Genomic DNA, 17,417 nt, shown 5'->3' on the forward strand with positions numbered 1-17,417 from the left:
ACACAAAAGGATCATACGCCATGATCAAGTTGGATTTATTCCAGGGGCACAAGGATGGATTAGCATGTGCAAATCAATCAATGTGATACACCCCATCAACAAAAAGAAAGACCAAAATCACATGATCACATCAATAGATGCAGATAAAGCATTGGAAAAAATTCAACTTCGATTCATGATAAAAATCCTTGCCAAAGTGGGTGTAGAGGGAAAATACATTAACATAATAAAGGCCATTTACGACAAACCAACAGCCAACACAATACTCAATGGTGAAAAGGTGAAAGCCTTCCTCCTCAATTCAGGAACGAGACAAGGATGATGACTGTTTCCCCTTCTGCTTAAATTGGAAGTTCTAGCCGCAGCAGTCGTAAGAAAAAGAAATTAAGTGTATGCAGATTGGAACGGAAGAGTTAACACCGTAACTATTTGCCGATGATATGGTACTTCATATAGAGAACTCTACAGTCTCCACCCAAAAACCATTAGAACCAATAAACAAATACAAGATTAACATACAGAAATCTGTTGTGTTTCTATACACTAATGAGGAAATGTTAGGAAGAGAAAGTAAAAGAAATCCCATTTAAAACTGCATCAAAAATTACCTAGGTAAAAACTTCAACATGGAGGTGAAACACCTATGCTCTGAAAACTATAAAATTTGATGAAGGAAATTGAAATTGTTATAAAGAAAAGGAAATATATCCTTTGTCCCTAGATTTGAGGAACTAATGTTATAAAAATGAACATCCCTCCCAATAAAATCTACAGATTTAATGCAATCCCTATCAAAATACCTGTGACATTTTCAACAGAACTAGAACAAATATTTTTAAAATTCACAGAACTAAGACGCATAATCCTTATACAACCCTAAAATTCATAGAACAACTATTTCTAAAACTAGGACAACAAAAGACCCCCAGTTTTCAAAGGGCTCTTCATAATAAAGGACAAAGCTAGAGGTTCAACCCTACCAGACTTCAGACTATACTACAGGGTGGTATTTGCTCCAAAACAGACACATAGGTCCGTGGAACAGAAGACAGAGCCCAGAAATAATCCTGCACACTTATGATCAATTAATCTATGACAAAAGAGGCAGGAATATACAAAGAGAAAAGACCATCTCTTCAACAAGTGGTGCTGGGAAAACTGGACAGCCATATGTATAACAGTGAGAGTAGAACATTCCCTCACACCATATACAAAAAACAAACTCAAAATGGGCTGAAGACCTAAATGGAAGACCTGAAAATATAAAACTCTTAGAAGAAAACATAGGCAGAACACTCTTTGACAGAAATTGTAGCATTACTTTTTTGGATCTGTATCCCAAGGCCAAAGAAATAAAAGCAAAAATAAACAAATGGGACATAATTACACTTAAAAGGTTTTGCACAGCAAAGGAAGCAGTTGAGAAGATAAAAAGACAACCTATGAAATGTGAGAAAATATTTGCAAATGATGTGACTGACTCGGTGTTAATGTCCAAATTATACAAACATCTCATACAACTCAAAGGCAAAAAAAACAAACAACCCAACCAAAAAATCAGTTACTGGGCACATGATTCTACTGAGACAATTCTTCAGCAGAACAAATTAAAATGATGCTCTTTAAATAAAACTGGAGTATTCAAACTAACGAGCTCATTTTAAAGGAACTATTACTGACTGTCACCCGTGACCGGCATATAATGGTTGCTTGCATATTTGTTGTCTATGTCAGGGAATGAATGGTATGCTCTGCCAATTACTGGCAGTATATAAAGGTCCATGGGAAGTAGACGACACACACACTTCAGAAACATCCTCTTGCAACCCACCTGAATCCACTTCCCTTGACAACATGTGTTGCAACTACTACGGCAACTCTTGTGGCTATGGCCATGGATTTAGTCCCTATTACCGCTGTGGATATGGGACTCGCTATGGCTGTGGCTATGGCTCAAGATACGGCTGTGGATATGGCTCCCCTTATGGCTGTGTTTATGGACCAGGATATGGCTGTGGATATGACACTGGCCGCTGCTGCTACTGGCCAGTTTGCCACTGGAGATGTTATTCCTCTTGCTGCTAAAACGTCACCATCCAAACCTCGTGTGTTCCTGAAATGACACATCTAAAGATAATGAGATTCAAGGATCTATAACCCATGATTTCTATATCCAGGAAACTACATGCCTAACAGAGGCTTTGACCTCCAACTACCCATTTTTAGATTGACATCTTTGTGGCTTGAGGTTCCATGATAGCGTCTGCTTATTGTCTGAAAGTTAGCCTTTAACTTCCTTAATCTCTGATTCACTGTTATGACTGTGTTGATGATCCTAACATCCTCCAGTTGGGGAAATCACTCATTCTCAATAAAAAAGGTGCATTGTTTCTAACAAACCTTTGTGTACTTGCTTGTGAATTAGTCATTTTTTGAGATGTTATGGCCTCTGGTGCAAGTTGGGTAATATCTTGCCTGAACCTTGAGTTCTTCCTTGATATAATACAAGCATTTCTTCTTACATTTGCACCAGAAAAAATGTCTCCTCCTCCTATTTCTTGTTTCTCACATACTCAGGCGCTCATACACCCAGGCACAAATCTCACAGTATTTCACGACTGTGCTTTGCAGATCCCACTTTGTCTAGGTTGGAGCTGGAGGGGAAAGAGGAGGGGGAATGACACTTTATTCAGGATGTGAATGCAGAGTCCAAGGTAGAGAAGAGGTGCCCTGAGTGCTTAAAGGAATTGAAGAGATATTTTCCAGAATTAATGAGGAATTAGAATTAGACATAGGTATGGAAAACACGAGAATAAAGAACTAAGCAACAGATAAGTGAGAATAAACATATTCTCTTATATCACCTGCTTTTGATGGAACTGAAAATGTATTTGTTTTCATATATCGTGGTTGAGGAAATTGATTGCGGTCACTTAATTGACAAATAGTTTTGAGTAGTTTAGAAAGGGCCTCATCTTAGTGAAGACAAAGTAGGAAAATTATAGACAAGTTACTTGCTCTCACAGTGTTTATATTCTAGTACGTTAAGATAGAAAAACAGAGAGTAAAAAACAATTAAGCTGATTTCAAACTGACAGTTGGGAGGGGGGACTAACACCGGTTGATGGGAAAGAGAGTAAGGATCGAAGTATCAGAGGGATGGTTCAGGGAGGTATTTTGAAGTTGTGATGAGCTGATGCCAATGGCAAAGGAAGATTAGAAAGGGCAGTGGCAAGCGTAAAGTGGGAAAAGAAGTCCGTGAAGTTTTGGCAGAATATGATTTATTAGGCATGTATGAGTTCACTTATATATCCAGAAAAGAGTCTTCACGAACCCTTCCCATACTTTCAAAGTCATAAGTGTTGTGACTCCTTAGTTAAAGAACATCTGAGACACTCAGCTTTACAGAAGTGAGAAAATGGTGATAATATTTACAAGTATCCTCTAATTTATATGTGCCACACAAATGTTTGACTTCATATTCTTATCGGAGAAATATTGTTTGAGTGTAAGTTATGTGCCAGGCACTGTTCTCAGAGCTGATTATGCAGTGATGTACAGAATAGATATGGTTTCTCTTGTTTTGCATCCATATCCAGATGTTTGAATGGAAAGGTATTCAAAGTAATGCAGTAAAGGTAGAAGAATTTTCACTAACCCATGGGTATTGTGGAAGGAAAGTGTGTGTTGGCAGAGTATTGAAAAGTGGCGTGCGTATCACAGGTAATTTGTGAAGTAAAATTGATAGTTTTGAATTTAAAAGATGACAGAAAAGGAAAGAAACTGAAGAATAAGAAAAATTGGAGTGGAGGTGTATTTTCTTTATGTTTATTGTTGTGGATTAAACATAGCAGAGTGATCAGATTAGAGCAGTGACGAATATCAGAAAAAAATAGGTAGAAAGATTTCTCAGCTGAAAGAAAATGTTCCAATCATGAATGTTCTCAGAAAATGAAATCAGCAGCTTCGTGAAAATTCCTGTTGAAGCCACTCTATAGACTACTGGATCATAGCTCATTTTGTGTTGTTGAAATGTGGGATTCCAGTGGAAGGAATCACCTTCCAGAGTTTATACTCCCTTCCAACTTGGATTTCCTAATTGTTACTATAAAAAGTTACTTTCATTTTGATCAGAAAGGAAAGAGGAGAAATAACAGCTGATACCACAGACATACAAAACATCATAAGCAATACTATGAACAGTTATATGCCAACAAATTGGACAGCCTAGAAGAAACAGACAAATTTCTAGAAACATACAGAATGACTAGACTGAATCAAGAAGAAACAGAACATTTGAACAGATTGATCACTAGAAGTGAAGTCGAATCTGTAATTTGAAAAACTCCCAGCAAACAAAAGTCCAGGACCAGAGAGCTTCACAGGGGAATTCTATCAAACATAAAAAGAAGAACTTATACCAATCCTTCTCGAAATGTTCCAGAAAACTGAAGATGAGCAAACACTCCCAAATTCATTCGACAAGGCCACCATTACCCTGATACCAAAGCCAGACAAAGAGATTATAGATAAAAGAAAATTATAGTCCAATATCTTCGATGAACAATAGATGCAAAAGTCCTCACCAAAATATTAGCAAACCAAATCCAATAATACACAAAAGGATCATACGCCATGATCAAGTTGGATTTATTCCAGGGGCACAAGGATGGATTAGCATGTGCAAATCAATCAATGTGATACACCCCATCAACAAAAAGAAAGACCAAAATCACATGATCACATCAATAGATGCAGATAAAGCATTGGAAAAAATTCAACTTCGATTCATGATAAAAATCCTTGCCAAAGTGGGTGTAGAGGGAAAATACATTAACATAATAAAGGCCATTTACGACAAACCAACAGCCAACACAATACTCAATGGTGAAAAGGTGAAAGCCTTCCTCCTCAATTCAGGAAGGAGACAAGGATGATGACTGTTTCCCCTTCTGCTTAAATTGGAAGTTCTAGCCGCAGCAGTCGTAAGAAAAAGAAATTAAGTGTATGCAGATTGGAACGGAAGAGTTAACACCGTAACTATTTGCCGATGATATGGTACTTCATATAGAGAACTCTACAGTCTCCACCCAAAAACCATTAGAACCAATAAACAAATACAAGATTAACATACAGAAATCTGTTGTGTTTCTATACACTAATGAGGAAATGTCAGGAAGAGAAAGTAAAAGAAATCCCATTTAAAACTGCATCAAAAATTACCTAGGTAAAAACTTCAACATGGAGGTGAAACACCTATGCTCTGAAAACTATAAAATTTGATGAAGGAAATTGAAATTGTTATAAAGAAAAGGAAATATATCCTTTGTCCCTAGATTTGAGGAACTAATGTTATAAAAATGAACATCCCTCCCAATAAAATCTACAGATTTAATGCAATCCCTATCAAAATACCTGTGACATTTTCAACAGAACTAGAACAAATATTTTTAAAATTCACAGAACTAAGACGCATAATCCTTATACAACCCTAAAATTCATAGAACAACTATTTCTAAAACTAGGACAACAAAAGACCCCCAGTTTTCAAAGGGCTCTTCATAATAAAGGACAAAGCTAGAGGTTCAACCCTACCAGACTTCAGACTATACTACAGGGTGGTATTTGCTCCAAAACAGACACATAGGTCCGTGGAACAGAAGACAGAGCCCAGAAATAATCCCGCACACTTATGATCAATTAATCTATGACAAAAGAGGCAGGAATATACCAAGAGAAAAGACCGTCTCTTCAACAAGTGGTGCTGGGAAAACTGGACAGCCATATGTATAACAGTGAGAGTAGAACATTCCCTCACACCATATACAAAAAACAAACTCAAAATGGGCTGAAGACTTAAATGGAAGACCTGAAAATATAAAACTCTTAGAAGAAAACATAGGCAGAACACTCTTTGACAGAAATTGTAGCATTACTTTTTTGGATCTGTATCCCAAGGCCAAAGAAATAAAAGCAAAAATAAACAAATGGGACATAATTACACTTAAAAGGTTTTGCACAGCAAAGGAAGCAGTTGAGAAGATAGAAAGACAACCTATGAAATGTGAGAAAATATTTGCAAATGATGTGACTGACTCGGTGTTAATGTCCAAATTATACAAACATCTCATACAACTCAAAGGCAAAAAAAACAAACAACCCAACCAAAAAATCAGTTACTGGGCACACGATTCTACTGAGACAATTCTTCAGCAGAACAAATTAAAATGATGCTCTTTAAATAAAACTGGAGTATTCAAACTAACGAGCTCATTTTAAAGGAACTATTACTGACTGTCACCCGTGACCGGCATATAATGGTTGCTTGCATATTTGTTGTCTATGTCAGGGAATGAATGGTATGCTCTGCCAATTACTGGCAGTATATAAAGGTCCATGGGAAGTAGACGACACACACACTTCAGAAACATCCTCTTGCAACCCACCTGAATCCACTTCCCTTGACAACATGTGTTGCAACTACTACGGCAACTCTTGTGGCTATGGCCATGGATTTAGTCCCTATTACCGCTGTGGATATGGGACTCGCTATGGCTGTGGCTATGGCTCAAGATACGGCTGTGGATATGGCTCCCCTTATGGCTGTGTTTATGGACCAGGATATGGCTGTGGATATGACACTGGCCGCTGCTGCTACTGGCCAGTTTGCTACTGGAGATGTTATTCTCCTTGCTGCTAAAACGTCACCATCCAAACCTCGTGTGTTCCTGAAATGACACATCTAAAGATAATGAGATTCAAGGATCTATAACCCATGATTTCTATATCCAGGAAACTACATGCCTAACAGAGGCTTTGACCTCCAACTACTCATTTTTAGATTGACATCTTTGTGGCTTGAGGTTCCATGATAGCGTCTGCTTATTGTCTGAAAGTTAGCCTTTAACTTCCTTAATCTCTGATTCACTGTTATGACTGTGTTGATGATCCTAACATCCTCCAGTTGGGGAAATCACTCATTCTCAATAAAAAAGGTGCATTGTTTCTAACAAACCTTTGTGTACTTGCTTGTGAATTAGTCATTTTTTGAGATGTTATGGCCTCTGGTGCAAGTTGGGTAATATCTTGCCTGAACCTTGAGTTCTTCCTTGATATAATACAAGCATTTCTTCTTACATTTGCACCAGAAAAAATGTCTCCTCCTCCTATTTCTTGTTTCTCACATACTCAGGCGCTCATACACCCAGGCACAAATCTCACAGTATTTCACGACTGTGCTTTGCAGATCCCACTTTGTCTAGGTTGGAGCTGGAGGGGAAAGAGGAGGGGGAATGACACTTTATTCAGGATGTGAATGCAGAGTCCAAGGTAGAGAAGAGGTGCCCTGAGTGCTTAAAGGAATTGAAGAGATATTTTCCAGAATTAATGAGGAATTAGAATTAGACATAGGTATGGAAAACACGAGAATAAAGAACTAAGCAACAGATAAGTGAGAATAAACATATTCTCTTATATCAGCTGCTTTTGATGGAACTGAAAATGTATTTGTTTTCATATATCGTGGTTGAGGAAATTGATTGCGGTCACTTAATTGACAAATAGTTTTGAGTAGTTTAGAAAGGGCCTCATCTTAGTGAAGACAAAGTAGGAAAATTATAGACAAGTTACTTGCTCTCACAGTGTTTATATTCTAGTACGTTAAGATAGAAAAACAGAGAGTAAAAAACAATTAAGATGATTTCAAACTGACAGTTGGGAGGGGGGACTAACACCGGTTGATGGGAAAGAGAGTAAGGATCGAAGTATCAGAGGGATGGTTCAGGGAGGTATTTTGAAGTTGTGATGAGCTGATGCCAATGGCAAAGGAAGATTAGAAAGGGCAGTAGCAAGCGTAAAGTGGGAAAAGAAGTCCGTGAAGTTTTGGCAGAATATGATTTATTAGGCATGTATGAGTTCACTTATATATCCAGAAAAGAGTCTTCACGAACCCTTCCCATACTTTCAAAGTCATAAGTGTTGTGACTCCTTAGTTAAAGAACATCTGAGACAGCTTTACAGAAGTGAGAAAATGGTGATAATATTTACAAGTATCCTCTAATTTATATGTGCCACACAAATGTTTGACTTCATATTCTTATCGGAGAAATATTGTTTGAGTGTAAGTTATGTGCCAGGCACTGTTCTCAGAGCTGATTATGCAGTGATGTACAGAATAGATATGGTTTCTCTTGTTTTGCATCCATATCCAGATGTTTGAATGGAAAGGTATTCGAAGTAATGCAGTAAAGGTAGAAGAATTTTCACTAACCCATGGGTATTGTGGAAGGAAAGTGTGTGTTGGCAGAGTATTGAAAAGTGGCGTGCGTATCACAGGTAATTTGTGAAGTAAAATTGATAGTTTTGAATTTAAAAGATGACAGAAAAGGAAAGAAACTGAAGAATAAGAAAAATTGGAGTGGAGGTGTATTTTCTTTATGTTTATTGTTGTGGATTAAACATAGCAGAGTGATCAGATTAGAGCAGTGACGAATATCAGAAAAAAATAGGTAGAAAGATTTCTCAGCTGAAAGAAAATGTTCCAATCATGAATGTTCTCAGAAAATGAAATCAGCAGCTTCGTGAAAATTCCTGTTGAAGCCACTCTATAGACTACTGGATCATAGCTCATTTTGTGTTGTTGAAATGTGGGATTCCAGTGGAAGGAATCACCTTCCAGAGTTTATACTCCCTTCCAACTTGGATTTCCTAATTGTTACTATAAAAAGTTACTTTCATTTTGATCAGAAAGGAAAGAGGAGAAATAACAGCTGATACCACAGACATACAAAACATCATAAGCAATACTATGAACAGTTATATGCCAACAAATTGGACAGCCTAGAAGAAACAGACAAATTTCTAGAAACATACAGAATGACTAGACTGAATCAAGAAGAAACAGAACATTTGAACAGATTGATCACTAGAAGTGAAGTCGAATCTGTAATTTGAAAAACTCCCAGCAAACAAAAGTCCAGGACCAGAGAGCTTCACAGGGGAATTCTATCAAACATAAAAAGAAGAACTTATACCAATCCTTCTCGAAATGTTCCAGAAAACTGAAGATGAGCAAACACTCCCAAATTCATTCGACAAGGCCACCATTACCCTGATACCAAAGCCAGACAAAGAGATTATAGATAAAAGAAAATTATAGTCCAATATCTTCGATGAACAATAGATGCAAAAGTCCTCACCAAAATATTAGCAAACCAAATCCAATAATACACAAAAGGATCATACGCCATGATCAAGTTGGATTTATTCCAGGGGCACAAGGATGGATTAGCATGTGCAAATCAATCAATGTGATACACCCCATCAACAAAAAGAAAGACCAAAATCACATGATCACATCAATAGATGCAGATAAAGCATTGGAAAAAATTCAACTTCGATTCATGATAAAAATCCTTGCCAAAGTGGGTGTAGAGGGAAAATACATTAACATAATAAAGGCCATTTACGACAAACCAACAGCCAACACAATACTCAATGGTGAAAAGGTGAAAGCCTTCCTCCTCAATTCAGGAAGGAGACAAGGATGATGACTGTTTCCCCTTCTGCTTAAATTGGAAGTTCTAGCCGCAGCAGTGGTAAGAAAAAGAAATTAAGTGTATGCAGATTGGAACGGAAGAGTTAACACCGTAACTATTTGCCGATGATATGGTACTTCATATAGAGAACTCTACAGTCTCCACCCAAAAACCATTAGAACCAATAAACAAATACAAGATTAACATACAGAAATCTGTTTTGTTTCTATACACTAATGAGGAAATGTCAGGAAGAGAAAGTAAAACAAATCCCATTTAAAACTGCATCAAAAATTACCTAGGAAGAAACTTCAACAAGGAGGTGAAACACCTATGCTCTGAAAACTATAAAATTTGATGAAGGAAATTGAAATTGATATAAAGAAAAGGAAATATATCCTTTGTCCCTAGATTTGAGGAACTAATGTTATAAAAATGACCATCCCTCCCAATGAAATCTACAGATTTAATGCAATCCCTATGAAAATACCTGTGACATTTTTCACAGAACTAGAACAAATATTTTTAAAATTCACAGAACTAAGACGCATAATCCTTATACAACCCTAAAATTCATAGAACAACTATTTCTAAAACTAGGACAACAAAAGACCCCCAGTTTTCAAAGGGCTCTTCATAATAAAGGACAAAGCTAGAGGTTCAACCCTACCAGACTTCAGACTATACTACAGGGTGGTATTTGCTCCAAAACAGACACATAGGTCCGTGGAACAGAAGACAGAGCCCAGAAATAATCCCGCACACTTATGATCAATTAATCTATGACAAAAGAGGCAGGAATATACCAAGAGAAAAGACCGTCTCTTCAACAAGTGGTGCTGGGAAAACTGGACAGCCATATGTATAACAGTGAGAGTAGAACATTCCCTCACACCATATACAAAAACAAACTCAAAATGGGCTGAAGACTTAAATGGAAGACCTGAAAATATAAAACTCTTAGAAGAAAACATAGGCAGAACACTCTTTGACAGAAATTGTAGCATTACTTTTTTGGATCTGTATCCCAAGGCCAAAGAAATAAAAGCAAAAATAAACAAATGGGACATAATTACACTTAAAAGGTTTTGCACAGCAAAGGAAGCAGTTGAGAAGATAGAAAGACAACCTATGAAATGTGAGAAAATATTTGCAAATGATGTGACTGACTCGGTGTTAATGTCCAAATTATACAAACATCTCATACAACTCAAAGGCAAAAAAAACAAACAACCCAACCAAAAAATCAGTTACTGTGCACACGATTCTACTGAGACAATTCTTCAGCAGAACAAATTAAAATGATGCTCTTTAAATAAAACTGGAGTATTCAAACTAACGAGCTCATTTTAAAGGAACTATTACTGACTGTCACCCGTGACCGGCATATAATGGTTGCTTGCATATTTGTTGTCTATGTCAGGGAATGAATGGTATGCTCTGCCAATTACTGGCAGTATATAAAGGTCCATGGGAAGTAGACGACACACACACTTCAGAAACATCCTCTTGCAACCCACCTGAATCCACTTCCCTTGACAACATGTGTTGCAACTACTACGGCAACTCTTGTGGCTATGGCCATGGATTTAGTCCCTATTACCGCTGTGGATATGGGACTCGCTATGGCTGTGGCTATGGCTCAAGATACGGCTGTGGATATGGCTCCCCTTATGGCTGTGTTTATGGACCAGGATATGGCTGTGGATATGACACTGGCCGCTGCTGCTACTGGCCAGTTTGCTACTGGAGATGTTATTCTCCTTGCTGCTAAAACGTCACCATCCAAACCTCGTGTGTTCCTGAAATGACACATCTAAAGATAATGAGATTCAAGGATCTATAACCCATGATTTCTATATCCAGGAAACTACATGCCTAACAGAGGCTTTGACCTCCAACTACTCATTTTTAGATTGACATCTTTGTGGCTTGAGGTTCCATGATAGCGTCTGCTTATTGTCTGAAAGTTAGCCTTTAACTTCCTTAATCTCTGATTCACTGTTATGACTGTGTTGATGATCCTAACATCCTCCAGTTGGGGAAATCACTCATTCTCAATAAAAAAGGTGCATTGTTTCTAACAAACCTTTGTGTACTTGCTTGTGAATTAGTCATTTTTTGAGATGTTATGGCCTCTGGTGCAAGTTGGGTAATATCTTGCCTGAACCTTGAGTTCTTCCTTGATATAATACAAGCATTTCTTCTTACATTTGCACCAGAAAAAATGTCTCCTCCTCCTATTTCTTGTTTCTCACATACTCAGGCGCTCATACACCCAGGCACAAATCTCACAGTATTTCACGACTGTGCTTTGCAGATCCCACTTTGTCTAGGTTGGAGCTGGAGGGGAAAGAGGAGGGGGAATGACACTTTATTCAGGATGTGAATGCAGAGTCCAAGGTAGAGAAGAGGTGCCCTGAGTGCTTAAAGGAATTGAAGAGATATTTTCCAGAATTAATGAGGAATTAGAATTAGACATAGGTATGGAAAACACGAGAATAAAGAACTAAGCAACAGATAAGTGAGAATAAACATATTCTCTTATATCACCTGCTTTTGATGGAACTGAAAATGTATTTGTTTTCATATATCGTGGTTGAGGAAATTGATTGCGGTCACTTAATTGACAAATAGTTTTGAGTAGTTTAGAAAGGGCCTCATCTTAGTGAAGACAAAGTAGGAAAATTATAGACAAGTTACTTGCTCTCACAGTGTTTATATTCTAGTACGTTAAGATAGAAAAACAGAGAGTAAAAAACAATTAAGCTGATTTCAAACTGACAGTTGGGAGGGGGGACTAACACCGGTTGATGGGAAAGAGAGTAAGGATCGAAGTATCAGAGGGATGGTTCAGGGAGGTATTTTGAAGTTGTGATGAGCTGATGCCAATGGCAAAGGAAGATTAGAAAGGGCAGTGGCAAGCGTAAAGTGGGAAAAGAAGTCCGTGAAGTTTTGGCAGAATATGATTTATTAGGCATGTATGAGTTCACTTATATATCCAGAAAAGAGTCTTCACGAACCCTTCCCATACTTTCAAAGTCATAAGTGTTGTGACTCCTTAGTTAAAGAACATCTGAGACACTCAGCTTTACAGAAGTGAGAAAATGGTGATAATATTTACAAGTATCCTCTAATTTATATGTGCCACACAAATGTTTGACTTCATATTCTTATCGGAGAAATATTGTTTGAGTGTAAGTTATGTGCCAGGCACTGTTCTCAGAGCTGATTATGCAGTGATGTACAGAATAGATATGGTTTCTCTTGTTTTGCATCCATATCCAGATGTTTGAATGGAAAGGTATTCGAAGTAATGCAGTAAAGGTAGAAGAATTTTCACTAACCCATGGGTATTGTGGAAGGAAAGTGTGTGTTGGCAGGGTATTGAAAAGTGGCGTGCGTATCACAGGTAATTTGTGAAGTAAAATTGATAGTTTTGAATTTAAAAGATGACAGAAAAGGAAAGAAACTGAAGAATAAGAAAAATTGGAGTGGAGGTGTATTTTCTTTATGTTTATTGTTGTGGATTAAACATAGCAGAGTGATCAGATTAGAGCAGTGACGAATATCAGAAAAAAATAGGTAGAAAGATTTCTCAGCTGAAAGAAAATGTTCCAATCATGAATGTTCTCAGAAAATGAAATCAGCAGCTTCGTGAAAATTCCTGTTGAAGCCACTCTATAGACTACTGGATCATAGCTCATTTTGTGTTGTTGAAATGTGGGATTCCAGTGGAAGGAATCACCTTCCAGAGTTTATACTCCCTTCCAACTTGGATTTCCTAATTGTTACTATAAAAAGTTACTTTCATTTTGATCAGAAAGGAAAGAGGAGAAATAACAGCTGATACCACAGACATACAAAACATCATAAGCAATACTATGAACAGTTATATGCCAACAAATTGGACAGCCTAGAAGAAACAGACAAATTTCTAGAAACATACAGAATGACTAGACTGAATCAAGAAGAAACAGAACATTTGAACAGATTGATCACTAGAAGTGAAGTCGAATCTGTAATTTGAAAAACTCCCAGCAAACAAAAGTCCAGGACCAGAGAGCTTCACAGGGGAATTCTATCAAACATAAAAAGAAGAACTTATACCAATCCTTCTCGAAATGTTCCAGAAAACTGAAGATGAGCAAACACTCCCAAATTCATTCGACAAGGCCACCATTACCCTGATACCAAAGCCAGACAAAGAGATTATAGATAAAAGAAAATTATAGTCCAATATCTTCGATGAACAATAGATGCAAAAGTCCTCACCAAAATATTAGCAAACCAAATCCAATAATACACAAAAGGATCATACGCCATGATCAAGTTGGATTTATTCCAGGGGCACAAGGATGGATTAGCATGTGCAAATCAATCAATGTGATACACCCCATCAACAAAAAGAAAGACCAAAATCACATGATCACATCAATAGATGCAGATAAAGCATTGGAAAAAATTCAACTTCGATTCATGATAAAAATCCTTGCCAAAGTGGGTGTAGAGGGAAAATACATTAACATAATAAAGGCCATTTACGACAAACCAACAGCCAACACAATACTCAATGGTGAAAAGGTGAAAGCCTTCCTCCTCAATTCAGGAAGGAGACAAGGATGATGACTGTTTCCCCTTCTGCTTAAATTGGAAGTTCTAGCCGCAGCAGTGGTAAGAAAAAGAAATTAAGTGTATGCAGATTGGAACGGAAGAGTTAACACCGTAACTATTTGCCGATGATATGGTACTTCATATAGAGAACTCTACAGTCTCCACCCAAAAACCATTAGAACCAATAAACAAATACAAGATTAACATACAGAAATCTGTTGTGTTTCTATACACTAATGAGGAAATGTTAAAAAGAGAAAGTAAAACAAATCCCATTTAAAACTGCATCAAAAATTACCTAGGAAGAAACTTCAACAAGGAGGTGAAACACCTATGCTCTGAAAACTATAAAATTTGATGAAGGAAATTGAAATTGATATAAAGAAAAGGAAATATATCCTTTGTCCCTAGATTTGAGGAACTAATGTTATAAAAATGACCATCCCTCCCAATGAAATCTACAGATTTAATGCAATCCCTATGAAAATACCTGTGACATTTTTCACAGAACTAGAACAAATATTTTTAAAATTCACAGAACTAAGACGCATAATCCTTATACAACCCTAAAATTCATAGAACAACTATTTCTAAAACTAGGACAACAAAAGACCCCCAGTTTTCAAAGGGCTCTTCATAATAAAGGACAAAGCTAGAGGTTCAACCCTACCAGACTTCAGACTATACTACAGGGTGGTATTTGCTCCAAAACAGACACATAGGTCCGTGGAACAGAAGACAGAGCCCAGAAATAATCCCGCACACTTATGATCAATTAATCTGTGACAAAAGAGGCAGGAATATACCAAGAGAAAAGACCGTCTCTTCAACAAGTGGTGCTGGGAAAACTGGACAGCCATATGTATAACAGTGAGAGTAGAACATTCCCTCACACCATATACAAAAACAAACTCAAAATGGGCTGAAGACTTAAATGGAAGACCTGAAAATATAAAACTCTTAGAAGAAAACATAGGCAGAACACTCTTTGACAGAAATTGTAGCATTACTTTTTTGGATCTGTATCCCAAGGCCAAAGAAATAAAAGCAAAAATAAACAAATGGGACATAATTACACTTAAAAGGTTTTGCACAGCAAAGGAAGCAGTTGAGAAGATAGAAAGACAACCTATGAAATGTGAGAAAATATTTGCAAATGATGTGACTGACTCGGTGTTAATGTCCAAATTATACAAACATCTCATACAACTCAAAGGCAAAAAAAACAAACAACCCAACCAAAAAATCAGTTACTGGGCACACGATTCTACTGAGACAATTCTTCAGCAGAACAAATTAAAATGATGCTCTTTAAATAAAACTGGAGTATTCAAACTAACGAGCTCATTTTAAAGGAACTATTACTGACTGTCACCCGTGACCGGCATATAATGGTTGCTTGCATATTTGTTGTCTGTGTCAGGGAATGAATGGTATGCTCTGCCAATTACTGGCAGTATATAAAGGTCCATGGGAAGTAGACGACACACACACTTCAGAAACATCCTCTTGCAACCCACCTGAATCCACTTCCCTTGACAACATGTGTTGCAACTACTACGGCAACTCTTGTGGCTATGGCCATGGATTTAGTCCCTATTACCGCTGTGGATATGGGACTCGCTATGGCTGTGGCTATGGCTCAAGATACGGCTGTGGATATGGCTCCCCTTATGGCTGTGTTTATGGACCAGGATATGGCTGTGGATATGACACTGGCCGCTGCTGCTACTGGCCAGTTTGCCACTGGAGATGTTATTCTTCTTGCTGCTAAAACGTCACCATCCAAACCTCGTGTGTTCCTGAAATGACACATCTAAAGATAATGAGATTCAAGGATCTATAACCCATGATTTCTATATCCAGGAAACTACATGCCTAACAGAGGCTTTGACCTCCAACTACTCATTTTTAGATTGACATCTTTGTGGCTTGAGGTTCCATGATAGCGTCTGCTTATTGTCTGAAAGTTAGCCTTTAACTTCCTTAATCTCTGATTCACTGTTATGACTGTGTTGATGATCCTAACATCCTCCAGTTGGGGAAATCACTCATTCTCAATAAAAAAGGTGCATTGTTTCTAACAAACCTTTGTGTACTTGCTTGTGAATTAGTCATTTTTTGAGATGTTATGGCCTCTGGTGCAAGTTGGGTAATATCTTGCCTGAACCTTGAGTTCTTCCTTGATATAATACAAGCATTTCTTCTTACATTTGCACCAGAAAAAATGTCTCCTCCTCCTATTTCTTGTTTCTCACATACTCAGGCGCTCATACACCCAGGCACAAATCTCACAGTATTTCACGACTGTGCTTTGCAGATCCCACTTTGTCTAGGTTGGAGCTGGAGGGGAAAGAGGAGGGGGAATGACACTTTATTCAGGATGTGAATGCAGAGTCCAAGGTAGAGAAGAGGTGCCCTGAGTGCTTAAAGGAATTGAAGAGATATTTTCCAGAATTAATGAGGAATTAGAATTAGACATAGGTATGGAAAACACGAGAATAAAGAACTAAGCAACAGATAAGTGAGAATAAACATATTCTCTTATATCACCTGCTTTTGATGGAACTGAAAATGTATTTGTTTTCATATATCGTGGTTGAGGAAATTGATTGCGGTCACTTAATTGACAAATAGTTTTGAGTAGTTTAGAAAGGGCCTCATCTTAGTGAAGACAAAGTAGGAAAATTATAGACAAGTTACTTGCTCTCACAGTGTTTATATTCTAGTACGTTAAGATAGAAAAACAGAGAGTAAAAAACAATTAAGCTGATTTCAAACTGACAGTTGGGAGGGGGGACTAACACCGGTTGATGGGAAAGAGAGTAAGGATCGAAGTATCAGAGGGATGGTTCAGGGAGGTATTTTGAAGTTGTGATGAGCTGATGCCAATGGCAAAGGAAGATTAGAAAGGGCAGTGGCAAGCGTAAAGTGGGAAAAGAAGTCCGTGAAGTTTTGGCAGAATATGATTTATTAGGCATGTATGAGTTCACTTATATATCCAGAAAAGAGTCTTCACGAACCCTTCCCATACTTTCAAAGTCATAAGTGTTGTGACTCCTTAGTTAAAGAACATCTGAGACACTCAGCTTTACAGAAGTGAGAAAATGGTGATAATATTTACAAGTATCCTCTAATTTATATGTGCCACACAAATGTTTGACTTCATATTCTTATCGGAGAAATATTGTTTGAGTGTAAGTTATGTGCCAGGCACTGTTCTCAGAGCTGATTATGCAGTGATGTACAGAATAGATATGGTTTCTC

At 37.5% G+C, this 17,417-nt stretch overlaps 1 protein-coding gene across 1 annotated transcript; it reads left to right on the top strand.

The window, feature by feature from the left end:
- Positions 1-1,854: 1,854 nt before the first annotated feature.
- Positions 1,855-11,310, top strand: LOC309629008 (uncharacterized protein; the record flags this gene model as incomplete). The annotated part of the gene is made up of 3 exons (XM_082392580.1): positions 1,855-1,986; positions 6,539-6,633; positions 11,130-11,310. The coding sequence occupies 3 exons, from the start codon at positions 1,855-1,857 to the stop codon at positions 11,308-11,310; spliced, it is 408 nt and encodes a 135-aa protein (XP_082248706.1).
- Between the last annotated feature and the right edge of the window lie 6,107 nt (positions 11,311-17,417).

This window comes from Balaenoptera borealis (assembly GCF_965194805.1).
Source record: "Balaenoptera borealis genome assembly, chromosome: 5".
Classification (NCBI taxonomy): Eukaryota; Metazoa; Chordata; class Mammalia; order Artiodactyla; family Balaenopteridae; genus Balaenoptera; species Balaenoptera borealis.